Raw genomic sequence first — 25,861 nt, forward strand, 5'->3', positions numbered from 1 at the left:
CTGGCGCATTTTGAAGCGAAACCCAGACGCCACACGCTTCCCTTTGGTGTGGCTTCTGGGCCCCGGTGTCACAGCGACCTCGGGTGGGCTGCGGACGCAGCTGCCGTGTGTCGCCGAGCAGCCCCGGCCTGCGGCTCTGTGCCATTTGCTTGGGACGGTGAGGTGCCGCCCAGACCCGGCTGGCTCTCCTGGGCTCTTCTGGGCTGCTCTCCGCAACTCGGATAACGTGCGGCGCCCAGGCTATTGCCTGAGTACTGAGAGGTAAAAACCTGAGATCGTAGGGCCGTTTTTGCTTTTGGAGGCCGTGTGGGCTCCCTACTTACGTCTTTTTTTTTTTTTTTTTAAATAAACTCTTTTTTTAATGTTTGCTTATTTTGAGAGAGAGCGAGCCAGCCCGGGAGGGGCAGAGAGAGAGAGAGAGAGAGAGAGAGAGAGAGAAAATCCCAAGCAGGCTCCACGCTGTCAGCTTGGGGAGCCTGACACGGGGCTGGATCCCACGAATGGAGATCGTGACCTGAACTGAAATCAAGAGTTGGACATTTAACCCACTGAGCACCCCCCCAGGCTCCCCTCTGGTTAGGTCTTTGGGTGGATTGTGTTTTGCTGTCCCAGATCAGCTGTTGGCAGCCAATTCTGCAGAAAAGCTCCTTGGATCAGACACTTTCTAGATGGATGTGTTCAGTCCCTGATTAGCCAGCCAATCTTGATTGCAGCTGTCTTGCTGATCGCAACCAACTCGGCCTTTAAAGCCCCCCCTAGAGCATTTGGAAGAGTCGAACTTCTATTTTGCTTTGGGGATAGAAGTCGGACAACCGTCCCGTCCGTGACCCTGCGCCCTTCTGCTCTCCCCCGGGTCCGTCGTCACTGCGCCCTCACGGCGGCCGTTGTGTGTGCACACCCGCTCACCTCGTGTGTCTTTGCACAGAACCACCTGCCGGTGTCCACAGGGGCTCATCCGCTTGCCCCCAGCCTGGGTTCCAGCGTGGCATCCAGCGCCGGCTCTGGCAGCTCCTCCCCGGCCGCCCTGCCCTCGGCTCCCCGCACCCACCCGCCTGAGCCCGCCCCAGGTAGGTCTAAAACTTCCCTCGCGGCTCCCCGACTTTTCTTTGCGCTTACGTTGTGTCTTTTCAGGACCCGCTGCATGCGTGTTTCGGTCACCTGTCACTTGGCTGTACTGCCCATGACCTAGAAACCCCCGCCCCCCGCGTCCCTGGGAGTCACAGGCTGCAGAGGGGACCAGGACCCTTGGGCCGAGACTGTGGCCCCTGGTCACCAAGACCAGGGTGGGAGGGGTTTGGGATGCAGCCGAGGGCAGCGGCACAGCTGAGGGGCCCTTAGCCCCTGGGAGTCCTAGAGGGTTTGTGGACCGATGAGGGGAGGGGCTGTCCTGAGAGCCGGGAAGAGGGGCGGGCACGGAGCTGGGGGGAGACCCGGCCCCCAGCCCCTCAGGCCACGTCTGGCGGCACCTGCGGACGCTTGTGTCGCTGAGCTCCCCGAAACCTGCATTTCTTTCCCGGCCAAGGGAGACCCGGCAAGGGCTCTGCTCGTGGCGTTTCCATGTCCTCTGCGCCAGGGCAGCCTGGGCAGTTGTGGCCGCGGGCAGGCCGGGGAGGCCGCTGCGGAGCAGTCTGCCCTGGGGTACACGCGTCCTGTCCGCCTCCTTCCTGGTGCGGGGCGGGTGCCGGCTCCGCCCACGTTCCCCCCGTCAGGGCACCACGTCGACGCCAGAGCTGGCCACGTGGTCGGGCCCAGGGTGGTATTTCCCGCCTGGAGAGAACTGTCCGTTGCCGACAGCCCAGGATGGCACGCACGTTGTTTTCCACGCCTCAGCACCTGTGGACGCCAGTCACGCCACTGGCCGTGGGGGTCGTGGCTGAGACGCAGGTGGTGATGACGGCAGCCAAGGCAAGGGAGGAGAGGTGTCCTTTCAGTGGCCATTTAGATGGCAAATCTTGGGCTCGGGCCATCAGAGCACCCGGTGTCCCTTGTGCTGATGTGAGGGATGCCGGGCAGGCGTGCTTGACCTTGCTACCCGTGTCGCGGCTGCCTCCTGGGGCACTTCTACCCACGTGGCGCTCGAGGCTACCACCCCTGTGCTCATTCGGAGCTGCAAAGGGCCGCCTTATTCTGGAACCCCGGGGCCTTGTGTGGCCAGGCACGTCTTCCTGCACGGCCCCAGCGTTCCTGCACGGGCTCCACGGTGGAGCTGTCCGACTGCCAAAGAACCCTCTAGAGTCCAGCCTGCCCAGCCCTCTGAGGACAGGGTGTCCTTGATGAAACCACCCCTCCCCCTGCTGGTGTTTCTGAGCCCTGACCTCGGTTCCTTGCCCTGCACACTCTTGTGCCTCCCCCCCCCCCCCCCCACCACCCCGTCCCACCAGCTTCCCTGTGCTGGTCTTTTGTGGGAATCCTGTTCACATAGGAGTGAAGACTAAACCGACTCTTGCCCGGGCTCTGCCTTAGACTAGGGGAGTTTGTTCAAGTCCTCACATACTTCGTAGGGTGCATCCGTGTGGGTTCTCTTTTAAGCAAAAACAGGCACGTGTGTGTTATTTTATGTTGACGTGGAATTGGGGTAGAGCGAGGTGTCCTTCCTGAACCCCTGAACCCCAGAGGCCTCTGGGCTTGCGTGCTGGGCTTGCGTGCACTGGGCCTGGCCAGTGGGCTTGAGAACTCAGCCCTCAGACTCATGCGCGCCGGCAGAGAGCAGAGGCCAGGGCGGAGGCTTGAGGTCACTCTGCCCTTGTCTGAACTTGGGGCCAAAACACAGCAGGAGGGCAGCCGGAGCCAGCCTGGCCTCTGAGCAGGTTCTCTGCCCACTCGAGGGAGCCGAACAGTTCGTTGTCACAGAACGGAGATCGGAACTGTGTGTGTCTGAAGGGCTCCTCCAGAGCGCGTTAGCCTCGAGGCGCCTGGCTGACTCACACGCGGTGGGGGACCGTCTGGGTGGCGCGTGGGGCGCCTGCGCACAGGAGTCCTTGGTTACTCCCTGGAAATGAGCCGGAAAGCCATTGGTATAAATGGCATGCTTCATTTTGTTGTTTTGTGTTTTATGTGTAAAAAACACGGTTTTTAAAAATAAGGCTTATTGTCCCCAGTTTAAGGGTAGTAACAGTCAAGTGTGAGCATCGCGGGAAAGTAATTAGGAGAATGAAGTCCCTGCCACCAATCAGGAGAGGCCGTCCTCAGCTCTGCTCACCTGAGCAGGCGAGAACACTGGATGCACCTGTGCCCCCTGGGGTTGTGTGGTGACCCACGGGGGCCTCTGCCTGGTTCCACGCGTCACCATCTTGCAGTTCATTCTTTCATTGACATAAGTGTTTCCTGAACCAAGTGCCCAGAGGCGAGGAGATTAATTCCTATTCAGGACCAACACGGTCTGTTCACAGAAAACTGCTGCTGCTAAATCCTGAGCGGCTGCCGCAGTAGGGGCCTCCTTTCTCTGAACACGCTCTTGAGATCCCCAAATCATGTGCCAGTTAACAGAGGCCCCAGCTGGGAGAAGTAACACACTCCTCACAGCTGCCCTCTGGTCCCCGGAGGGCCCGTCCGGGCTGTCCTTCTGCCGCCGAGGACCCCAGGGCTCAGGGGCGCCTGGATCAAAGATCCTGCTCTACCTACCTAGGGCCTAGCGGGTGTAGACCGGGTCCTTTTCTGCTCGTAGTCTGGTTCAGGCTATATCGTTACTAATGCAGTGCCTACAAAGAACGAGTAAATTCTAAAATAAATAGGTGCTGTTTGCAGACTAATTGTGTATTCGGTGGTTTAGTGGAGTCATTTCAGGGCCACTTGACAAGAGGCCATTTCCTTTGTCTCTATGAGCAGGCTGCCGGTGAAAATAGTCCCCTGCGGAGCTGGTGGCCTGGGGTGGCCGTGGGGCTGTGGGCAGCTGACTCTCCGTGACCTCCGTGGCCAGAGGGCGGGGGGTGCTGCGCGCCCGGCCGGGGGCCACACGGGGGACCAGGGGGTGGGGCCGCACCCCCTCCAGCCCAGGACTCCGAGCGGCGGGGCCGCCCACGCACACCTGCTGGCTGGCGCGCATCCCGACAGGTGCGGCGGGGGCGGGGCCGGCGGAGTGGGCGGGTTGGCCGGAGGGTTGCGTCACCCGGGGCGGCCCGGCGGGGGCGGGTGTAAGGCTTACGTCACCGGGGGCGGGACGGACCTGAGGGTTACGTCACCCGGGGGCGGGGCGGCGCAGGGAGGGCGGGGAGCGGGCTGCGTTTGAATCGGCGGCGGCGGCGCGGTAGACGGTGAGTCAGCATCGTCAGCCCCGCGCCGCCAGGGTGCGGGTCGTCGTTATGCGGAACTGGCTGTGCACCCCCGGCGAGGTGAGAGCCAACCCCCTCTGTCGACGCGCCTCCCCGCGAGGCCCGCGAACCGCCCCTCCCCAGGTGCGCCGCTCCCCCACGTGCCAACCCCCCCAGGTGGGGTGCGTCTCCCACCCCACCCCCCTCCTTCCCGCTCCCCCGGGGGCCTCCTCCCCAAGCGCGCCACCCCTCGCCCTCCCCCCTCCTCCCCAGGTGCACACCTCCTTCTCTCCAGGTGCTCCTCGGACCGGCTCCGGTCGCCCGCCCCCGGGGCCGAGAGTGACCGCCGGGGTCAGCACCGGGTTCCGCGGAGGCTCTGCGAGGAGGCGAAGGCGAACGTCCCCTTTCTGGGCACTGCCCGGCAGAGGCGCCCTTTGGTCCCCTGCGTGGGCGCGCCGCAGGGCTTCTGGTGGGGGGGGGTGGCCCGCGTTACCTAGCCGAGGTGGGTCTTTTGCTCCGCGGCGAGGACCGGGTTCCTGCCTTGTCCTGCCGAGAACCGTCGGCTGCACTGTCGGAAATTGAGGCGGGTGGGTTTGTCAGGCGCTTCACCCTGCGGTCAGGGCAGGTCGGCCTGCGGGGTGAGGGCATCCCGGCCGCGGCGGGCGCGCGTGTTAGGAGCGCGCCCGGCGTCGGGGCTTCCCCGTTCTGTCCTGTGTGCATTGTCCCTGCGCGTCCCTTGACCCCGAAGGACCGCGTCGCTTCTCGGATGTGCTGTGTCATGTCAGGGTCGGGGTTTTGCCAGGGCCGTTACTCAGCAGTTCTCCCGCGATTTCTCATTAACATCTGGGCGGTTCCTGGCAGCTGGGCAAGGCGGGTTTTGGGTCAGAGGCAGAGCTTACGTAATTCGGTTCATCTGGATCTTGAGTGTTAAAGCCTCTTTGAAAGTCAGCTCTTCTTCGAAGAGGACATCCCAGGAGACCTGGGTCTGAGTCAGAGAGCCGAGAGGTGCAGTAGGCGCAGGACCACCGCAGACACCCAAGCAGCCAGGGCACCCTGGCCGCGGCCGCTGTCCGGTGGGGGCTGGCTCCTCCGTGTCGCTCTGGGCCAGGGGGCTTCTTTGTGCTGAGTCATGGGGCGGGGGTCGGGGAGTGTGATAAGCCGGGTGTTTTCAAGGTGAGGAAAAGCTCTTGCTTCAGCCTGTTTTCCTTGTCCGTCTCTTCATTTCTGGTTTTGTTATTCAGAAAGTGGTTCTGCAACTTTGTTGGCGTTAAAGCACACCACCTGTCAGCCCCTCCTGAGACCCCAGGTGCTGAAAGCTAGATCCGTGTCGTCAGGCCTGGCCGGCCTGCAAATCCGGGCCGGAGGCCGAGGGGGCACGAGGGGCCAGGGCCAGGGTGGGGCAGAGCAGGTGGTGGACAGGTGGGGGTAGAGCAAGGGGTATAGTGCTGGGGGGACGGGGAGGGCAGGGCGCCCTGCACCTGATGCTGGTGCTGCATGGAGTGGGGACAGCCCCGCGAGTTTTGGAGGCCCAGCAGGCAGTCTCCCAGGACCCGCGGGGCCCCTGGAGGCTGCACCTGGCTGCAGCCTGCATCAGCTGAAGGGTAGAGGAGAGGCTGGGGTGGGAGGAGCCTGGCCACAAGTGTCCACTAGCACGCCAGGGACATGTTCTTTGTGGGCAGTAGGACTCGACCTGCGGGACTGGCCTCCTAGAAAGGTCACTCTTGGGACAGTGCAGGTGGGGGGACGAGGGGCAGCCTGCAGAGATGGCTGGAGCGTGGGGCCCTCGCCGGCGAGGGTTCAGGGAGGATGGAGGGGCCGAGGGCTCCTGGCTTCTGCTCAGTGTCTGGGCCCTCGTGTCCCCGGAGTTTGAGAAGCTGATGGTGAGGCATTAGGCCCTCTCCCTGGTAGGAGATGGCGAGGTGCCCTTGCTGGGAGATGCCGGTGTCTGAGGGTTAGGGCTGCCGAAGCCAGGCGTGTGTGTGCGTATGCATGCGTGTGTGCGCACGCTCATGGAGCAGGGGCGGGACGGGACGGGCCAGGCCTCCAGGGCTGAGAAGTCGGCCCTAGTGGAGGAGGGTGAGGGACCGGGTGTGAGGGTGGGCTGCCTTTGACCCGGGGCCCGGGGGCATGGGTGCCAGCTGGCACGGCTTGGCAGTGGTTTGTAGTGAGGGGGAAGTAGGAGGTCAAGAAAGTGGGCATTGGTCAGCAAGGGGTGGGCCTGAGAGCAAGTGGGCCCTTCGGGCCGTTCACGGCAAGGGGAGACGGGTCTGCCTGGGGCGGTACCCACCAGTTCTGGGCCCTGGGCCTGCGGAAGGTGCCTGGTACCTGGAGACGATGGTTGCCGGGGGTGTCCATGGCCCCCATTATTGTGGGGTAAATTACGTGCCCCCAGAAAATACGTCTCTGTTCTGATCCCCCTCCCCCCCCAATCTGTGAACACGACTGCTTGGATGCAGGCTCTCCAGGTGCAGTCAAGGTAGAGTGAGGTCATCGGGCTGGGCCCTGATCCAGCGTGACTTGGGTCTGAATAAGAAGGTACTTTGGAGCCCACACGGGAGGCGGAAGGTGGGGTGGTGCATCCGCCAGCCCCAAGCAGCTAGACTGCGCCATTGGAGGGAGCCCAGCCGCGCGCACGTTGGTCTGGACTTCCGGCTTCCAACCATGAGAACGCATGAGTCGGTGATCGGTTGGGGCGGCCCCTGGACGCAGATGCCCCTGTGCTCCTGGGCGTCAGGAAGAACGAGCTGGCTGGAGGCACCTGCTATAAAGGAAGGCCGGAGAATCAAGCGTTGGGAGCCCCCCGTGGGGGCCGGGCCCCACAGGTGGGCGGGCGGTGTCTCCCCGAGTGCGAGGGCTGCAGAGGGGGGGCCTTGGTGCCGCACTGGGCTCCCTGGGTCTCCCGGCCTTGGCCTCTTTGCTCTTCAGAGTGATTGGGGGATTTGGGGGTTCCGGCGCATGGGGGTGCCCGGACCAGCCGCCACCCTTCACGTTCGCCTCCTTTTGGGATGAGTCCCTCGTGAGTCCTTAAAATCTGTGTTGGAAGAGTATTTCCTTTGGAGTGGGCAGGCCCGAGGTGGGCTGGGGTTCGTGCTCCTGGCTGTGGCTGTGGAGTGGGTGCGGCAGTGGTGACGAGACAGACAGACCTCGCCAGGCAGCGCAGTGCTCTCCTGCCCAGACACTGGGTCCCCATGTGTCCCCTTCATGCGCCGCAGAGGCCAGAGCCAGTGGCTCGAGGACGGCAGATGCGCTTGCCGCGCTCTGTGAACTTAGGCAGCAGGGGGCCGCTAAGTACCAGTGTCAGGTGAAGGGCTGTCCCTGCGGCCAGCTCAGTGGGCCCCTCGGGCTGAGTGGTGCCCAGCAGCCCTAGAGACAGGGAAAGGACGGCGCAGCTGGGGTCACCCACTGGGGCCGGACCTGAAGTCCGCACGCGTCCCGCAGCCGGCTCCTCGGGAACCTGCCTGCCCCTGGGACGTTCTCCGCAAGTCCTGTCTCTCTTCCCCCCTCCCCCGTTTCTCTGGTAATCATGGTAAATGCCTCTCATTTGAAAGGTGGTGGCTTCCCCAAAGTCACTGGCGGGTTCAGCCTTCGCTCCCGGGTTGTAAGGTGGTCATTTGAAACAGGCCTGGCCTGCCTGCTGCTTCCTGGCACGTCTCTGGCATGGCTGCTTCTGTGATGTGGTCAGGAGTGTGGGCCCAGCCGAGGGCTGGACGTGGTCAGAGATGAGCAATGGCATCTCTCTCTGGTGGTTCTGACTTGGTGTCATTTGTCACACGGGGTTCAGGGCGCTTTTGACACTTTGCACTAGGAGGCTGGGGGCAGGAAAAAGGCAGAAGCCTCCAGAAGCCCGGCTCACGGACCCAGAGCAGGCAGGCTGTCCGGGGACAGGGCTCAGTCACACAGGAAAGGCCCGCCTACTTCTGGGACGGGTGCTGGTGCAGGTGAACTTGTGCCTTTAGCGCCGCCGGGTCTTCTGTGGACCCAGCGCGTGTCCCGGGAGCAGGAATCAGCAGGCCTTCCCGGCCCTCACTGGACGGCCTGCGCGCTGTCCAGGTCCTCTGGCCGCTCGGCTGCTGGAACTTGGAAGCTTTGGGGGCTGGTGGGCCTGACCTCAGCAGCTCGGAGCCGGGGCCATGTCACGTGGGGCCGGGGTGAAGGGAGAAGACCCTGCTTGCAGGAGAGGGTTTACGAGGAAATCTTCGGAAGTCGGGGGGCTCCAGGGGGCCCCACATTGTTCCATTCCTCTGTTCTTTCACACGCGGGCCCCAGAAACTGTCCTAGTGCTGTGGGCTCTCTCTGCTGAGGCTCTGGGGTCGTCCCGTGGTTACACCGTGTTTTGTTAACAGGCCCCGCTGTGGATCTTCATCCCGGCGATGTCAGCCTCGCACCCCTAGATAAGGAGCTGGAGGAGCATGACCTGGGCGACCTGGGACCGGCAGGTAGGAGTGCTGACCCCCTGCTCTTTTCAGGGCCGTGCTTGGGCGGCTGAGCCCTTTCTTTGGAGAGCCCTTCAGTGGTTCTTGGAGGGGGTGCTCCCAGCACGCCGGTGTGCGGTCAGCCTCCCACCGTCTTTGCAGCTGCTGTGGGCACACGTACCCTGGGACACCGTGTCCCCAAACGTGTGCCTCATCTGCTGTGAAAATGAACCATTCTTGGGGTCCCCGGGTGTCCCAGGACCAGCATGCTGGTGGGTGGGTCAGCTGGGCAGGGCCTGGCAGGTGTCTGGCCTCCACGGAGCCCCCACCGAACCCCTCGCCCGTGAGCTCACCGCGCTGGGAGGGCGCACCCACACGGTGGCTGCCCCCCTGGCCCCCGTGTGCCGCACCCCCCCCGGGGTCACCCCCCAGCTTGGAGGCCAGGCATTGTGTCTGGTGGTCAGCGCCTCCCGCTAACTCGGCCCCTCCGATCCGTGCAGGTCCGCGGTCGCCGGGGGGCTCGGCACCCGTCACCATCCCCGGCCGCCTGCCCCGCTCCCCGTCCCTGCTGTCGTCCCCCTCAGTGTCTGCCTCCCCACTCAGCTCGCTCTCCCAGTCTCTGTCAGGGCCCCTCGTCTCTTCGGCCATGACGCCCCCCCAGCAGCCGCCGGCCCTCACGTCGGATCCCGGGGCGCTGGGCTCCTCGGCTGCGTCTTACAGCTCCTTAGGTGAGCCGGGCGCTGGCGGGACGGTGGGGTGCGCTCGTCCCAGGAGGTCCCCTGGCCAGTCTGCGGGTTCGCTGGTGGTGCCTCAGGGCACGAAGCCCCGACCTGTGTGTGGCCAGGACCCTGAGACACTGTTGTGACAACACACGGTGGCCCCGCTGTCACTCGCGTGCGGTGGAGGGCCTCAGGCTGGGGACGTCACTGGAGACCCAGCGCAGTACAGACGGGCAGAAACCATGGACGGTGCTTCTTCCCTGGAAAACGTTCTTTCACGTGATTTGCTACATTTTAAAGGAGTATTTTTAAGTATCGTTTTAATTTCTTATATCACGAACACAGATCAGTAGGTGTCACCCCGGGCCCTATGGGGTCCTCACGATTTGGAGGCGGAACGGGTTTCAGGGACCAGAGTTTGATGCCGCTGCGGCACACGATGCAACACTTGCAAATTCACTCCCTTCTCTGCCTCAAGCCCCGCAGGCAGCCGGACAGGGGCCGGGTAGAAAGATCTGGGGCACGTGTCCTTGTCCACCAAGCCCCAAAGGCTGCCGGGGAGGCGCTCCCGCGGGTGACCTCTCCCGTCTCGTCCACACTCAGGCTTGAACGGCGTCCCCGGGAGCATCTGGGACTTTGTTTCCGGCAGCTTCTCTCCCAGCCCGTCCCCCATCCTGAACGCCGGCCCTGCCCCCGCCTCAAGCGCCAGCCCGAGCGGAGCGGAGCTGGCCCGGGTCAGGCGGCAGCTGGACGAGGCCAAGAGGAAGATCCGGCAGTGGGAGGAGTCCTGGCAGCAGGTGAAGCAGGTGAGCCGGGAGGGGCCGGGGCGCAGGGCCGGCGGGACAGGCGCAGGCGCGTGGGGGCTGCCCCTGCACCGGCCGCTACAGCGCAGCCCCCTGGGTTTCAGGCCTGTGACGCGTGGCAGCGGGAGGCCAAGGAGGCCAAGGAGCGGGCGCTGGCGGCCGACAGCGCGCGGCAGCTGGCGCTGCAGAAGAAGGAGGAGGTGGAAGCCCAGTTCCGGAGGCTGCGGGAGGAGCTGGAGGGCCGAGGGCCCGGCGCTGCGCTCCCGGGGCTGCCGCGCTGTGCCGACCTCGGAGCCACCCCCCTCCCCAAGCTGCACTCGCTGCAGACTCGGCTGCGCCTGGATCTGGAAGCCGTGGACGGGGTGAGTCCAGGGGCCACAACCCTCTTCCTTCCCCGCCTGCCGGCCCTGCCCTCCGGCCCTGCCCCGCGTGGTCCGGAGTCACCCTCCAGAGTCACCGTGGCATCTCGGCCTGTTCCACGCTTGTTCTCTGCACTCAGCTACAAACCCCTTCCAGGCCAGGGCTTTGTGTTAGAACCTGGAGCATCTGAAGGTTCCAGAGCCCTGTTTCTTGCGCACTCTCCCCCTCCACTGGAGGTGCAGCTTCCCCACCGCCCCTCCAGCTCTGCCTGCCCTCTTGGCCGGTGGGCGTGGTCCCGGGTCAGGGGTCTGATGAGCCCAGTCCCGTGAGCCCGGCTGCTGGCCACAAGGCACAGGTGTGGGCCTCCATCCGGGCCCAGCCCATCGAGGTGGCCACCCCTTCCCACGTTGGTGCGGCAGCTCAGCTCCCTGGTCCTCGTGACCCACCCCCGCCTTTGTTCCGGGGCGTCCCCAGTCCTGCCGCTGGGTCACCTGGGTCTCGCCCCGCAGGTGATCCTCCAGCTTCGAGCCAAGCAGTGCGCCGTGTGCCGGGAGCGGGCCCGCGGCGGCGCCCTGCAGCCCTGCGCCTGCTGCGAGGGCCCACCGCTCCCATGGTGACCGCCGCGTCCTCACCGGCCCCTCGGGCGCCCCCGGGCTCCGGAACGACGGGGGCTCGCGGACCTGACGCACCGGGACCCTGACCAGCACTTTGTAAACCGGGGGATTTAGACGTTCTAAGTTGCTGTAAGCTGCTTCCTAGGTTCGTGATTTTTTTTACTACGCGGTAACATGAAGCTTTGTACGTGTACTGTGAGCTGAGGACATTTCCTGTCAGTTTCTTGTTAATTCACGGTATGGTAAAGACCTTTGATTTCCTCTTCTGAAATTAGTACTTCTGAGATGAGCGTTAGGACTTCTTAATAGTTTCCAAATTAAGTGCAGACATAGTATTTATAGCAGTGAGACTGAAAGACACATCTAGGGTTTTAGTTTTGTGAAAGGGACGCTCTCGATGGCGTGCACGCGCACATTGGAGGTTTGTATTCCGGGCCCGTGAAATGGCGTTGCGCCTGATTTGCCCCATGACCCGTGGCCACTTTTCCTAAGTGCCTGAGCCTTGCAAAAGGAGCTTAGGAGGCCCTTTGCGCGGGTCCATTCTCTCCTCTAGTGAGCAGCACGGCAGGGGGGCCCGTTGGTGGAGGCTTCCACGTTAGTTTTACAAAGCTGTGCCTCGGCACCCGTAGCCTCTGGAGCCTGCTGGAGGGCGTCCCGGCTCCTTCGTGGGCAGCCTGAGGCCAGAGACTCGCTCATGCCCGTCCCTGCGACCAGACAGACGACTGCCCGGGACCCCTGCCTGCAAGGGAGAGGCTCACAGGCCGCGGTGTAACCCAGGTATTACCAGGGTCACTCGGGGGACCCCAGGGTTGCAGAGAGAACCTGGCTGCCCTGCCGTGGCAAAAACACTCCCGAGAACCGGTCTGGTTTTGGTGAGGACCAGAATCTTCTCTGGTCTGCACTGGGTCATTTTTCCTAGCAATCTGGGGAGAAGCAAAAGAGGTGAGTTGTCTACCCAGACTTTGCTCTCCCCGAGGCACATCTAGATGGCTGCAAGATCTTTCCCAAACCTGCCGCTGGGGTGGGAGCAGGTCACGGCCCCTCTGGCCTGGAAGTGAGCGCCGGTGCCTCTCGGCCCACTGTGGCTTTGCCAAAGACTTTTAATAGCATTTTTTAAAGCGCAGAATGGCTCGGTAACAATTATCAGTGACCAAATATTTAGTAAGAGGTTTAAAACATTTTTAACGTAAGACAAAGCGATAGTTCTGTCCTTTAAGGGGGGGCCCGTGGCGGGCTGCAGCGAGTCCATTACTGCAGGCGACCATCGACTTGGTTTTAGCGAATCAACTTTGTTTTTAATGACAGTGATGATGACTTATTAGCTCTTAGAAATGACGTATATTTTGTGCTACTGTTATCACCGTTTAAAATTCTTTATTTTTATTAATATTTATGCACTTGTTTCACATTTCAGACCTTTGGTCTTTTATGGGAAACAGAACAACGTTTTTATTGTGGGTCCCCAGCCTCGGCATCGTCAGATGACAAACTGGGAACAGCCCGCGTGCTCCCCGTAGGCGGCTCAGGCGGGCTCTGCACAGCAGGCAGACCAGGCAGGGCTGCAGCGTCGCGGGGCCCCTCGGCCCTGCCTGAGCCGGTCCTTTCTGCTCGGGGTCTTGGCTGTGGCGTCCCTGCTCTCCTGCAGGAGGCGTCCCTACCCCGCAGGCCTCACGGGCTGGGCCACCGCCCTCGCACGGGTGATGGGAGCACTGGGTGCGGTGTTAGCGATCACGGGGCACGTTGTGGCCTCCGGCTGTTTGGAACTGGGGTCAGCAGAAGACCTCAGCTCAATGTGGACGCTTCATGTGGATTAATTTATGGAAGCCTCAATCTCTGTTTGTTCTGAGTATTTAGAGGAGGTCGTTACTGGAATGAATTTTCTTAACCCAGAAAGTAGTATTTATAAAGCATAATCATTTACTTGTAGTGAACCGTTCCAAGTTAACACTTGTTTAAATTTTTTTACACTATAGCATTTATGCAATGGTTTACAGAATTCATGGAATTATTTTTATCAGTATGGAAAGTAATTAAAACTTTGAATCTTTATTCTGTCTGCCTCTTTGAGCCGATGCTGACGGCTGGCCGGCCCCGAAGGCAGAGGAAGCCCCCCCCCCCCCCCCCCCGCCAGCCTGGCTCTGCCCCTGAGGCCTGTCTCAGGTCACAAGGTGTTCCCTCGCGGTCCCGGGTCGCCTCGGAGCTGTTCCGCTGTCCCGTCTGTGGGTGTCCTGGGGCCCCCGTGCTCAGAGGGGGGCGTTTCTGCCAGAACAGCGAGTGGCAGGAGGTCAGCACAGGTCCCACGGGTGGGCTGAGCCCCCACACCCCCGCAGGACTCACCCGCGGCCTGCGCGTAGGGGATGCCATGCTGTGTCAGCACGCTCCGGAGTCTCCTGACCTCCTTCCACAGCTCCCTGTGTGCCTGGAACAGAGCAGGTAAAAGGGCAGCGCTGTGGCCCCGCGGCGGGAGGCCAGCCCAGGGCTGGGGCACCCTTCCCCATCTGTACCTCACTGCAGTTCTCCAGGGTCTGGAACGCCAGGGCCTTGGCACCTCCTTCCCGCACGGAGTCAATGTCCTCCGGGGTCTTCAAGTAGCCGGCCTCCTCAAAGAGCGCCCTGAGCAACTTCTCGTAGCCCTGAGGGTCGTGGAAGAGGGAACCCCCAGCTCCTGGCCGCCCTGTGCCCGGGCAAGGGGGTGCCCGCCTGGCGCCTCACCTGGGATGTGATCAGCTCGTCAGCCAGGTCCTGTTCCACCTGGTCCCACCTGTGCTGCAGGGCCGCCGGCAGGGCCGGGTACACTGCAAGCGACCCAGCAGACGGGGGCTTAGCTGAGCACCTCTGCCCACCCCCCCCCCGCACCCCTGGGGCGGCCCCCCCGGGGCCCACCTAACAGGGAGTGCGGGTGGCAGACCAGAGGCGTCTCGAAGGTCAGCGCGTAGACGCAGGTGCTGGGCTCAGACACGTGTGCCAGGCGGTTGCTTTTCCCACAGGTAAGCTCCACCTGTGGGAGAGCCTTGGTGGGCAGGTGGGGGGCCAGGAGCCTGCCCCCTCCCCCCGGGGTCCCCCCAACGCAGGCCCACCTTGCTCTGCCGGCTCCGGGAGCGGCAGGAGTCGCCGTCCCTCATCCACATGCCCCTGAAGGTGTTGTTAGAGATCTCCCACTCGTGCCAGATGCTGGGGGGGGAACGAGCGCGTGAGGCAGGCCAGGGGTGCCTGTGGGGGGCGGGGGGAGGGGTCCCCGCGAGCAGCCGGCGGCCCCTCTCACCCCAGGATCCCGCTGTAAGCGTTCCAGCGGAAGGTCTGCTCGTGCTGCGTCACGTTGTGGAAGGGGCACAGCTCGTACTTGTACCTGCGGGCACAGCGGCGTCAGGGGGGTCCTGGCGCCCGTCCCCGCCGGCAGCACCCCACACTCACGTGGACTCCACCAGGCTGAAGCACTTGCCGGAGAGCCTGAAGAGGTGCGCGGGCCCTGGAAGAGAGCGCGACAGCCGAGTCCGGCGGGGGCGTCTGCGGCTGGGACTCGGGACAGGAGCACCGGGGCCCACTGAAGCGACCTCCGAGGGCGACAGCGGGCACCCTGCAGCTGGTGGGCTGGCCTCCGCGCTCGGGTGGAAAGGTGGGCGCTGAGACTTCCTGGAGCCTGGGGCGGGAGGCGGCCGGGGGACAACGGGGCCCCAAGAAGCGTGGGAAGGAAAGACGGGCGAAAGCAGCCGCGCGCTCACAGGTCGTCGACGAGGAGGCATGGAGCCCGGGTCGCAACAAATCCCTACCCAGGGACACAGGGCCTCATCTAGGGGAGCGGTGACAGAGCGGTCCCAGCAGAAGCCCAGACGCCTCTCTGGGAGTAAAAGGCTTCTAAACCACCTGAGATGTGCTGGAAGAACTGGGACACGGGCCGACACAAGAACAGGGGACAGCGGGAAGGAAGGCCGGAGCAGACGGCAGAGACGAGGGCTCGGTGCCACTCCGGCAGACGGAAGAGCCGGGCCGTGGGGCGGGGTCGCAGCATGGGGGCCCCCGCAGGAGGGCTCGGATGGGCCGAGCGTCTGGGAGGACCAGCAGAAAGTCCCCAATGTGACAGAAGAGGGGAACTCCAAGGAGGACAGGCCCAGACCCTCGGCAGACACCCAAGGGCGACGAGAACGGAGGCCCGTCAAGGGACCCAGCCTGCAGCCTGGAAGGCGGCGCAGTGAAGGACGCGGCCGTCAACCCACCCGCCAGGCGGACGGGGGATGGCGGAGGGGACCCGGTCCCCGCAGGGTGCCCTCCCCTCGGAACGGCGAAGGCGAAGTCACGGCTGCAGCACAGAGCCGGGATGCTTGCCGTCCCGACCTTGTCAGTCTACCGAATGTGGAAGGTGCATCACAAAACCATCACACGTCTTTGCTGGTGGGTCCCCGGCGTCTGAGGAGGTGAGCGTGAGACGGACAGCAGAGCTGGGGGGGGGGGGGGGGGGGACGGGACACTGATTTTGTTCGTGACTCAAACTGACGAGAAACTGCAATCAGATCTGAATAACCTGATGTTATGAACCCCCAGAGTGACACGGAGGGAAAGCAGCGTCACAAGGGAGGACACGAGGGACGAAATACACACTCTGTTTCCTGGGAGTCCTTCCTTATCAACACGTCCAAGTGAAGGGATTAACTATCCATCCGGTCGGAAGCCACAGGCCAGCCAAGGGAAGGAGACCCCTCAGAGAGGCTCCCGTTGGCTGTGAGAGTCAGGAGAAAGACGGCCCGTCCTATGGCCCGTCCATACCGCCACCGGAGCGACCGTATGCCACAGTCAGGAGAGACAACGGGTGTTCTGTTCTGAATAAACCTAAAAGGACTAAAACGCCACTTTCTGATCACAACGGAAACCAGAAATCAACAGCAGAAGCAGGAAATGCCCAGATCCAGAGTAATAACACTCAAGGGAAATCAGAAAATACTCGAGACAAGGAGAGCAGGAGGCTGAGAGCCCAGGTGCTGAGAGGGAGCTGGGCGTCTCCGGCACGTTCAAGTACGCGCTCACGCCCGTGACCTAGCTCTCACACTCTGAGCACTAAAACGAGCACACGAGACACAAAGCTAGCAGAAGAAAGAAAACGAAAAGCGGTAAAACCCAACACTGCTTCTTTAAAAAGCTCCCCAAGATCCTAAGTGTTTCGCCTGACTGACTAAAACACACACACGAGCGCTGAAACCCCTAAAACCAGGCAGGAACGTAGGGACGCTGCCAGTTTGGCTGAAGGACGGCTACCGGGATACTGAACGAGCCGGCCGCCAACGGATCGGTCACCTATGCGAAACGGGCAGTTCCTAGGAACGCACCATTTATCACTCCTTCTCAAGGGTCCCCAAGCCACGGAAGAGCGGACCACACGCTGCTTCACGGTGTGGGGCCAGCGTCACCCCGAACCCAAAGTCAACAAGTCACAAGGAAGCCACGGTCCAATATCCACTCCGAACAGGAGTGCAAAAAGACCTCCATGAAACACTAGCAGACTGATTGCAACAACGCATTGAAAGGTTCCTACGTCGTCACCAAGTGGGGTTGATTCCTGGAACGTGAGAATGGTTCAAAATACAACAATCACAGTAACAACACGATCCACTACCAGACCGAGGGGGGACCCCACGGCCACGCAACTGTTGCAGAAAAAGCACCTGACAAAATTCAACCCTCTTTCATGACACAAAGCCTCCACAACCAAGGAAACGAAGGAAACTGCCACCAACGCAGAAGCCGTATGGGCAGACCCCACGGCTGACCTCAGACGGAACGTGGGCAACACCCAGCGCGTCCCTCCTCCCGTCGGGGGCTCTTCGCCGTCGACGCCGCACTCAAGTTCTAACCACAGCGATCAGGCAAGAAAGAAAAGGCATCCAAACTGGAAAGGAAGAAAGAACTACGTGGCCACGTTAGCAGACGACATGATCGCGTATGTAGAAAACCCTAGTGGGGACTCCTGGGTGGCTCAGTCGGATCAGTGTCTGACCCTTGATTTCAGCTCAGGTCACGATCTCACGGTTTGTGGGACTGAGCCCTGCGTCAGGCTTTGTGCTGACAGCAAGGAACCTGCTTGGGACACACTGCACACCTCCTTCCTCCCCAAAATAAACAAAAAGGGAAAAGAAAGAAAAGCAAACCCTAGGGTCCACAAAAATCTGTGAGCAAAGGGGCAAGATACAAAGTTGACACTGAAGAATGATGTGTGTTTTTCTACACTGACAACAACCCAAAAAGGAAATTTAAGACAACAATTCCATTTATAACGGTACCAAAAAATACATGTATTTTGGAATAAACCGAAGAGGCAAAATACTTGCACAGAGAAAACTACGAGATAGCACCTAAAAAAATAAGCATATAAATAAATGAAATAAATGGAGAGAGACCCTGTGTTCGTGGATAGGACGATTTAATATTAAAATGTGAATACTCTCCTAAATGACCTAATTCAGGGCAATCCATATCAAAATCCCAGGAACTTTTTTTTTTTTTTACAGAAATAGTAAAACCCATCCTAAAATTAAAACAGAATCTCAAAGAACCCCAAACAGCCAAAACTATCTTGAAAAAGAACAGTTGAAAAAATTCCTTATTTCAAAACTTACTGCAAGACTACACATTAGAACAGTGCGACCCTGGCTTAAAGACAGGTGCAGCGACAGGACAGAAGATACCTCATAAATAAAGTCTTGAACATACATCCATATGATATGATGTGGGTGCCAAGACCATTCAGCAGGGAAAAGACCGTCTTCTCCATTAAGTGGTGCTGGGAAACTTGCATGCACACAAGGATGACGCTGGACCCTTACTCTACACCGTACGCAAAAATAACTCGGGGCGCCTGGCGGGGCGGGGGCAGCCTGTTGAGCATCCGACTCTTGATTTCAGCTCAGGTCATGATCTCATGGTTTGTGGGATCGATCAGGGGTTGTGCTGACAGCATGGACCCTTCCTGGGATTCTCTCTCTGCCCCTCTCGCACACATACTCTATCTCAAAAATAAACCAACATTAAAAATAAACATTAAAGGGCCCCTGGGGGGCTCAGTCAGTTGAGCGTCTGACTTTGGCTCGGGTCATGATCTCACAGCTCGTGAGTTCGAGCCCCACGTCGGGCTCTGTGCTGACAGCTCGGAGCCTGGAGCCTGCTTCGGATTCTGCGTCTCCCTCTCCCCCTAACCCACTTGCATTCTGTCTCTGTCTCTCTCAAAAATAAACAAACATTAAGAAATAAAAATTAAAAAAAATAAAATCTATACGTACGATGGAGTATTATTCAGCCTTCACAAGTTCATCCTGACACCTGTTAAAACAGAGATGAACCTTGGAGACCTACGCTAAGTGAGCTACGCCGGTCACAAAAAGGCCAACACAGGACTCCACTTACGTGAGGTCCTTAGTCTGTGTGACTGGCTCTGACAAAAGACCACACCCGGGGTGAGTTCTAAACTAATTTTTCACAGTTCAGGAGGCTGGAAGTACAAATAGGGCACCAGCACGGTCAAGTTCTGGTTCACGGGGACAGGGGGAGGCACCTCTTACGTCCCCCACATGGTGGAAGCGGCTGGAAAGGTCTGGCGCCTCCCTTGGGAAGGGAAGAGGGTGCAGGTCCCACTGTCGAGGGCTCCACCCTTGTGACGTAAGCACCTCTTAATACCATCAGTTTGGGGGTTCAGGCATCAACGTACAAATGTGGGGGGGGGGGACACATCCAGACCACAGCAGCTATCTAGAGCAAATTCAGACAGACGTAGAAGGTGGTGTTGGGGCTGGGGCAGGGGAACAGGGGTGTGGCCTTTAATTAGTTTCAGTTCCAGAAGAGGAGACGTTTCTGGAGACAGATGGTGGTGCGCACAACAACGTGAATGTGCTTCATGTCCCTGCACTGTAGGGACTGGTTAAAATAGGAAATTTTATGTATATTTTGCCACAATGAAAAAGAGAATTCTTATTATGCTTGGAAAAAGAAGTATCAGAATGCGGAATCACAAACAGAATCCAAAAGGTCTAAGGGCGCCCAGCTGGCTGAGTCAGAAGAGTAGTCGACTCTTGATCTCAGGGTTTTAAGTTCAAGCCCCATGATGGGTGTACAGATAACTTAAAAATAAATGAATAAACCTGAAAAGAAAAAAACCCAGTATAGTAACATAGGAACATAAGAACAGACACGGAGATGAATGGAACAGAGAGCCCAGAAATAAACACGCACATACGGTCAATTAACTCATGAGAAGGAGCCAAGAATCTACAGTGGGGACAGGACAGTCTGTTCAATAAATGGCGGGGGACACCGGACCACTACCTTACGCCACACGCACAAATTAACTCAAAAAGTATTAAAGACGTGAATGTGAGACCTGAAACCATGAAGCTCCTGGAGGAGAACGGGTGGGAAGCTCCCGACAGCGGCCTTGGCGATGAACTTTTGGATCTGGCCACAAAAGCAAACACTGACAAGTGGGACTACGTAAAACTGGAAAGTTTCCGCACAGAGAGACCAACAAGATGAAAAGGCAAGCTCCTGGACGGGCAAACGTATCTGCAGACCACCTCTCTGATGAGGGCTTCAAAACCCAAAATGCAAAGAGCTCCTGCGACTCAACAGCGAAAAGAAAACCATCTCACCATCTCAAGGAGACGCCTGCAGCCCTGTGCTCACTGCAGCCTGAGTTCAGCGGCCGAGACACGGAAGCACCTAGGTGACCGTGCCCGGTGGAGGAATAAAGAGGCGGTGTGCACACACAGCCGAACAGCGCTCAGCCACGGACGAGGGAATCCTGCCATCTGCGACGTGCGTGGACCTTGAGAGCACTATGCTAAGTGACATCAGAGAAACACAGATACTGGATGTCACACGAGGAATCTAAAAAATAAGCCACCAGACGTAAGATCCAGAGAACAGACCAGTGGCCGCCAGAGGACCGAATGGGTGAGGGGGTCAAATGGAATGCACTTCCAGTGTAAGTAAGGCTCGGGGACTGGAACCCGACCACGTTTTCTCTCTGAAAACTGCTGAGAGAGTAGACACCAAGAGTCCACATCACAAGAAAAAGCGACGCGCAGCTACGACAGGTGACGGTTGTTAATTACACTTGCTACGGCGATCACTCTGCACTGGGTACAAATACCAACTCCCGTCCTGTGTGCCCGGAACTACTACTGTGTTGCACACCTATTACACCTCCACTTAAAAAGGACCAACGAATGCCCCCCCTCCCCCAGGGAGCACAAGGTAAGAGGACGAGGCGGGCTGCACGTGAGCCATGTGAACGTCTGCACGTGCAAAGTTACAAGGATGGCCTACGTCCCTGCAGCTAAAACCAGATGAACCCAACTGTGTGCAACCGGGAGGGCCAGCTCAGGAAGAACCGCTCGTCTAAGAACATGAGGTTTCCTGAGTCCACAGTAATAACCCCACGTGAGACTTCTGACACCGTCCTAGGTGTGCCGTAGGACAGAGCGGGAACTCTGGGCGACAGCGGGAGCCACACCAGCCAGCAGGACACCGAGCCCTCAGTGGCTCCGGAAGGCTTTGGGGAGCACTCAGAAGCGGGCGTGGGGCGCACGTGATCGTGCAGCTTCTGCCTCGGGGCGGGCCCAGTGGCACCACTGTGGTGGCCGAGCCCGGGCAGGCCCTCCCCAGTCTCCCTGACGGCAGGGGATGACCCAGCAGCCATAGGCGGAGGAGAAGCCCGGAGCTGCTTCACCGAGAGGGCCGCGTGCCACAGGGACGGGCGCCCCCGCTTAGGACGGGTGGCCGGTGGCCAGTGAGACCTCTATGCTAAGGGCTTTAGGCTCAGCCCTTCAACTCCCGACACCCGAAGAAAACCCGTGCGCTTGACAAAACTAAGCGAGAAGAACCAGGGAGGGGCTCACTGGTGCCATCTTCTCCTGAGCGGAGCCTGCATCTGAGCTGCTGACGAGCGCGACACGGCCGGGAAGTCACGGAAACGTGAAGGCTCTGCTCTGGTTTGCAACTAGACAACTGTGGACAAGACCACCCTGACCTTCCAACTCCCCGGACTGTAGGCGTCAGTGGCAGGGAAGCAGTCAAGCCCACACGTGGCTTTTGGGGGAAAAACACAACAAAACATAACAGCATGGGCTTTAAAAATCAAGTTAGGAATATTCCTCTAGATGGAAAACTTAAATTAAGGGGTCCTCTCATCTACTTTGTTTTAAAAACAAAACTTAACTGGCGCCTGGGTGACTCAGTCGGTTGAGTGTCCGACTTCGGCTCGGGCCATGATCTCGTGGTTCTTGAGTTCAAGCCCCGTGTCGGGCTCTGGGCTGATGGCTCAGAGCCTGGAGCCTGCTTTGGATTCTGTGTCTCCCTCTGTCTCTGGCCCTCCTCCTGTTCATGCTCTGTCTCTGTCTCAAAAATAAATAAACGTTACCAAAAAAAAATGAAACTTAAAGGGCGTCTGGGTGGCTCAGTCAGTTTGGCGTCCGACTTCGGCTCAGGTCATGATCTCACGCTCCATGAGTTCGAGCCCCATGTCGGGCTCTGTGCTGACAGCTCGGAGCCTGGAGCCTGTTTCAGATTCTGTGTCTCCCTCTCTCTCTGGCCCTCCCCCCGTTCATGCTTTCTCTGTCTCAAAAATAAATAAACGTTAAAAAAAAAATGAAACTTAAAGGGCCCTAGGTGGCTCAGTCAGTTGAGCATCTGACTCTTGATTTTGGCTCAGGTCAAGATCGCTCAGTTCATGGGATCAAGCCCCACATCAGGCTCTTCACTGACAGCATGGAACCTGCTGGGGATTCTCTCCCTCACTCATACACTCTCTTTTGCCTCAAAATAAATAAACTTTAAAAAAAATATTTAAGTGCTGAAAGAAATTTACTATTGTCAGGCTGAATGGACAGTTTTTCACTGAATTTTTTCAACTTTATTTGCCGTGTGCTTCACTGGAACCATTTTCGTTTATATACATCATATGTGCTCAGAGCACTGGTTTTTAACAACTCAGCGAGCGACTTAAAGTGCGGGGTAACTGCTGTGATCCTGTTTACTCTCGCTTTCTAGCCTGCACGCCAGACTTGACAAAAGGGCCCATCTCTACCGGAGGCCCCTTGCTCTCCTCCAGGTCGCTAACCTCCTGAATTCTGGTTTTCATCTGCTTAAGGAAAATCATCGCGCTACATTATTTAAAAAACATTCTGACTGAGGCTCCTGGGTGGCTCAGTCGGCTGGGCGTCCGGCTCTTGATGTCGGCTCGGGGCATGATCTCACCGGTCTGTGGGTTCAAGCCCCGTGTCGGGCTCTGCGCGGACAGTGCAGAGCCTGCGTGGGATTTTGTCTCCCCCGCTTGCTCTCTGCCCCCACCCCTCACTCACGTGCACTCTCTCTCAAAATAACTAAATAAGCTTTAAAAAAAAAAATTCAAGGGTCTCACATTAAAGGTTTTGGTAGTAACACTAGTGGTTTTTCAAAAGGAAGCTTAATTAGCAGAATTAGCTCTTGCTGAGACAGCTGGGTGCTCTCCCCATGCTGCTCGGGGCGGGTGCCCGTATCTGTGACGCCCCGAACCCTTCACTCCCCTTCCATAAAGCAGCATCTCTGGACACCCCATTCTGGGAAGCCTGCTTGCATCAGAGTAAAAGACGCACATTTAGGTGGGGATAAGTGGTAAAAATGGAGAGTTCTGTCCTGATTACACAAAGCTAGGCTCTAAAATATTTTCTAACAAACTATTTGAACTGTATAATCCCAACGCGTCAAACATTCTCTGGGAGTCTTATATAAGCATATGGCTCCATAGGCCATAACTCTTCCATTTAAGATACAATTTCAGAACAAAAGGGACCCCTAAGCGGGGCACCTTGGTGGCTCAGTCAGCTAAGCATCCGACTTCGGCTTAGGTCATGAGCTCACAGTCTGTGCGTTCAAGCCCCGCATCAGGCTCCGTGCTGACAGCTCAGAGACTGGAGCCTGCTTCGGATTCTGTGTCTCCCCCTCTCTCTGTCCCTCCCCACTCATGCTCCATCTCACTCTCTCTCTCAGAAATAAGATTTTAAAAAGTTAAAAAAAACCAAACACCTTATCAATCAGTCTATGAGTAATTAGCTTTTTTTTTTTTCACATTTATTTATTTTGAAAAAGAGTGCGCATGTGTGCACTCAAGTAGGGGAGGGGCAGAGGGAGGAAGAGAGAATCCCAAGCGGGCTATGTGTTGTCAGCACAGAGCCCATGTGGGGCTTGAATCCCCCGTGACATTCAAGACCTGTGAGATCATGACCTGAACCAGAACCAAAAGTGGGACGCTCAACGGACTGAGCCCCCCAGGCGCCCCGAATCTCAGTGTCTGTATATACTCACCAAAAAGAAAACAGTGATGGCACAACAACACAGAGGAATCCCAGAAACATGAGTCCGGAAAGACACGAGACAGGCGAGCATGTGCTCCAGAACTCCATTCAGCTGGAGTACAAGCCCAGATGACCCTCCTCTACAGGGACGGAAACCACAAAGTGATGGGGAGGAGGTTTTGGAAAGAAACCCACAGGAATCTTCTGCTGGAGAGAACTGTTCTCTACCTCGTCTGGGGCCGTGATCGCATGGATGTGGTCAATTGTCCCACTTCATCAGAGTGAATGTGTCAACTATAGCTCCAGAAACACGGTTTAAATCTGAGCCAACGATGATACTCAAAAAGAAAAGAGAAACAAACAAGAAAAGGGGGGAAAAGGAACGCCCCTCTTTATCACGTGCCATCGGCTGGCGGAGGCAGGGACAGGAGAGAGGCAGAAAATGGGTGCACACCCTCCTCCCTCAGGGTAGACCGTGAAACCACTGGACACAGCAGTTATGGGATTACCGCTAATTGTGGGGGGTGGGAGGTCCGATCCAGACTGGAACTACCCAGGGATAAGGTGTCCTGATAGTTTCAAATGGTTCGACAAAACGCAAGTTCCCTTTCTTCAGAATGGCCACAGGAAAACAAGGAAAGGCGAGGCAAACGCTTACTGCCACGCTGAGACTTGGTGTTCGCCGCCCCGTTTCTCTTTTCCACACTTTTCATAATAAACAGGATACATTTGTTTAGGGTGAAAGCTCACATCTGTCCCTCTCGGATCTCATGCCCCCCATCCCTCTGGCCTCGCGCTCAAGGCCTCTACCTGGCCATTCCTTTTGCTGCCCCCTCCTCCCCAGATATCCCCACCCTTTACTTTTCGCCTTCAGCCTCCGACCAAATGTCGCTTCTCAGCCTTTTCCTGTCCCCCTATTTAAAAGGGGAATCCCCAAGGGCGCCGGGCTGGGGGCTCAGTCCATAGAGCAGTACTCTCCAACTCAGGATCCCCTCTGTGCCCCGCGCTGGGTGTATAATTTACATAACAACAATTAAAACGGCGACCCTCAAAACCACCCTTGCCCCAGACGCGCGCGCGCGCGCACACACACACACACACACACACACACACACACAGGCACGCACTCGCGCCTGCCTGCTTGCTTGCAAGCTCTTCCCTGCTTTCACACCTCTGGAGCATTTCCCACCATCAACCACTCTACACTTCACCTACTTCGTAGCTCACTGGCGCGCGCACAGCCGGTTAGACCGTCAACTCCAGGAGGACAAGCTGTGTTTTTTGCTCATTGCTGCGTTCCCAGCACAGACCCTAACACAGTACTGTGCAGTTAAAAAAAAACAAACAAAACAAAACTAGATGTTTCCTGCTTGTATTTCTCACTGAACGAGCCAGCAACTCCAGTTGTGGTATGGGACCTTAGGAAACCACTCACACAGGGTAGGAAGAGGCGATCCGCAGGAGGAAAGTTTCTAATGGCCGACAAGCCAAACACCTGGCAACAGAGGCACGCAGAGCCATCCTATAAACCACTAAGTATCAAGCGAAAAGGGTGAAGACCTATGTTCACCCTCTTAAAAAGTTCCAAGACACACAGTGAGCGACAACAGCAAATGAGCAAACCTGTGTCGTTATTACTTTAACAGAAAAAGACAGAAAAATAAGTGTTAAAAAAAGAGAAAAAATTCACGAAAGCAAATTAGTGCACGCTTTTACTTGTGTGCCCATGAACGTAAGCATGAAACACGTCTGTACCCAACTGTTCACGAGATCACCTCCACAGACGGAATTAAAAAGGACTGAAGGGGTAGCGACTTAACTTGTCCTAGAACGTTCTGGAATTGCATCGCGCCCCCAAGCTCCGAAAGGCTGACAAACCAAGGCACGGGCCTCCCAGGCTGCCCCTCTGCCCCGGGGTCGGGAACCCACGCCGGCTCCCGGCTCCCGGCTCCCTGCCCCGCCGCCCCCGCATCCAGGGTCCCGCACTCACCAGACAGCGGGGAAGGATCCCTCTTGGGCTGCAGGCGACCGGTCTGGGGCAGGAACGGGTTGTTGAGCCTACGGGGAGCGGCAGGGTCAGGGGGCACCGGGCTCCGGGCGGCCCCGCCGCGCCCCGCCGCGCCCCGCGGGGCCGCTCACCCGAACGAGTTGGGCTCCTCCACCACCTTCATTTTGGCGGCAGCGGCGGCAGCGGGCCCTGCGGGAAACGGGGCGGTGAGGAGGCGGCCGGGCGGCGCCGGCGGGGGACGCACGGGAGGGGCCCCGGGGCGCAGGGACACTAACCGCGCGCCGCGAGCCCCGGCAGCAGCAGCGGCAGCAGCAGCAGGAAGACCCCCGACCTCGCCGCCATCTCCGGCAGCGCGCGCCGTCACGTGGGCGCCGTTAGGTCACGTGGGCG

General features: G+C 58.7%; 2 protein-coding genes across 9 annotated transcripts in view; one reads left to right on the plus strand and one right to left on the minus strand.

The window, feature by feature from the left end:
* Nucleotides 1–11,296, plus strand: part of UNKL (unk like zinc finger) — a 35,435-nt gene extending 24,139 nt beyond the window's left edge. For 4 of the 8 annotated variants that reach the window (XM_058711200.1, XM_058711194.1, XM_058711196.1 and 1 more), the window contains 6 exons: nt 926–1,067; nt 8,591–8,683; nt 9,160–9,387; nt 9,982–10,184; nt 10,286–10,543; nt 11,051–11,296. In XM_058711200.1, the coding sequence (XP_058567183.1) occupies nt 926–1,067; nt 8,591–8,683; nt 9,160–9,387; nt 9,982–10,184; nt 10,286–10,543; nt 11,051–11,158 (1,032 nt within the window). In that variant the 3' untranslated portion in view covers nt 11,159–11,296. Of the gene's footprint in view, nt 1–925; nt 1,068–8,590; nt 8,684–9,159; nt 9,388–9,981; nt 10,185–10,285; nt 10,548–11,050 lie in introns of all 8 variants that reach the window. The other 4 variants (XM_058711201.1, XM_058711195.1, XM_058711198.1 and 1 more) reach the window with 4 other exon arrangements.
* Nucleotides 11,297–13,049: 1,753 nt separating this feature from the next.
* GNPTG (N-acetylglucosamine-1-phosphate transferase subunit gamma) lies at nt 13,050–25,857 on the minus strand. The gene is made up of 11 exons (XM_058711204.1): nt 25,747–25,857; nt 25,603–25,660; nt 25,454–25,521; nt 14,567–14,621; nt 14,418–14,501; nt 14,233–14,326; nt 14,039–14,153; nt 13,868–13,950; nt 13,660–13,788; nt 13,493–13,574; nt 13,050–13,414 (listed from the first exon to the last, which is right to left on the minus strand). The coding sequence occupies exons 1-11, from the start codon at nt 25,811–25,813 to the stop codon at nt 13,317–13,319; spliced, it is 933 nt and encodes a 310-aa protein (XP_058567187.1). The 5' UTR covers nt 25,814–25,857; the 3' UTR covers nt 13,050–13,316.
* Between the last annotated feature and the right edge of the window lie 4 nt (nt 25,858–25,861).

Source organism: Neofelis nebulosa, chromosome 18 (genome assembly GCF_028018385.1).
Source record: "Neofelis nebulosa isolate mNeoNeb1 chromosome 18, mNeoNeb1.pri, whole genome shotgun sequence".
Taxonomy (NCBI): Eukaryota; Metazoa; Chordata; class Mammalia; order Carnivora; family Felidae; genus Neofelis; species Neofelis nebulosa.

Coding starts and splice junctions, on each gene's coding strand:
- GNPTG (XM_058711204.1), bottom strand. CDS start 25,813: ATGGCGGCGAGGTCGGGGGTCTTCCTGCTGCTGCTGCCGCTGCTGCTG. Junction 14,327..14,417: donor GCTTACAGCGGGATCCTGGG/GTGAGAGGGGCC, acceptor TTCCCCCCCCAG/CATCTGGCACGAGTGGGAGA. Junction 13,789..13,867: donor ACGAGCTGATCACATCCCAG/GTGAGGCGCCAG, acceptor CACGACCCTCAG/GGCTACGAGAAGTTGCTCAG.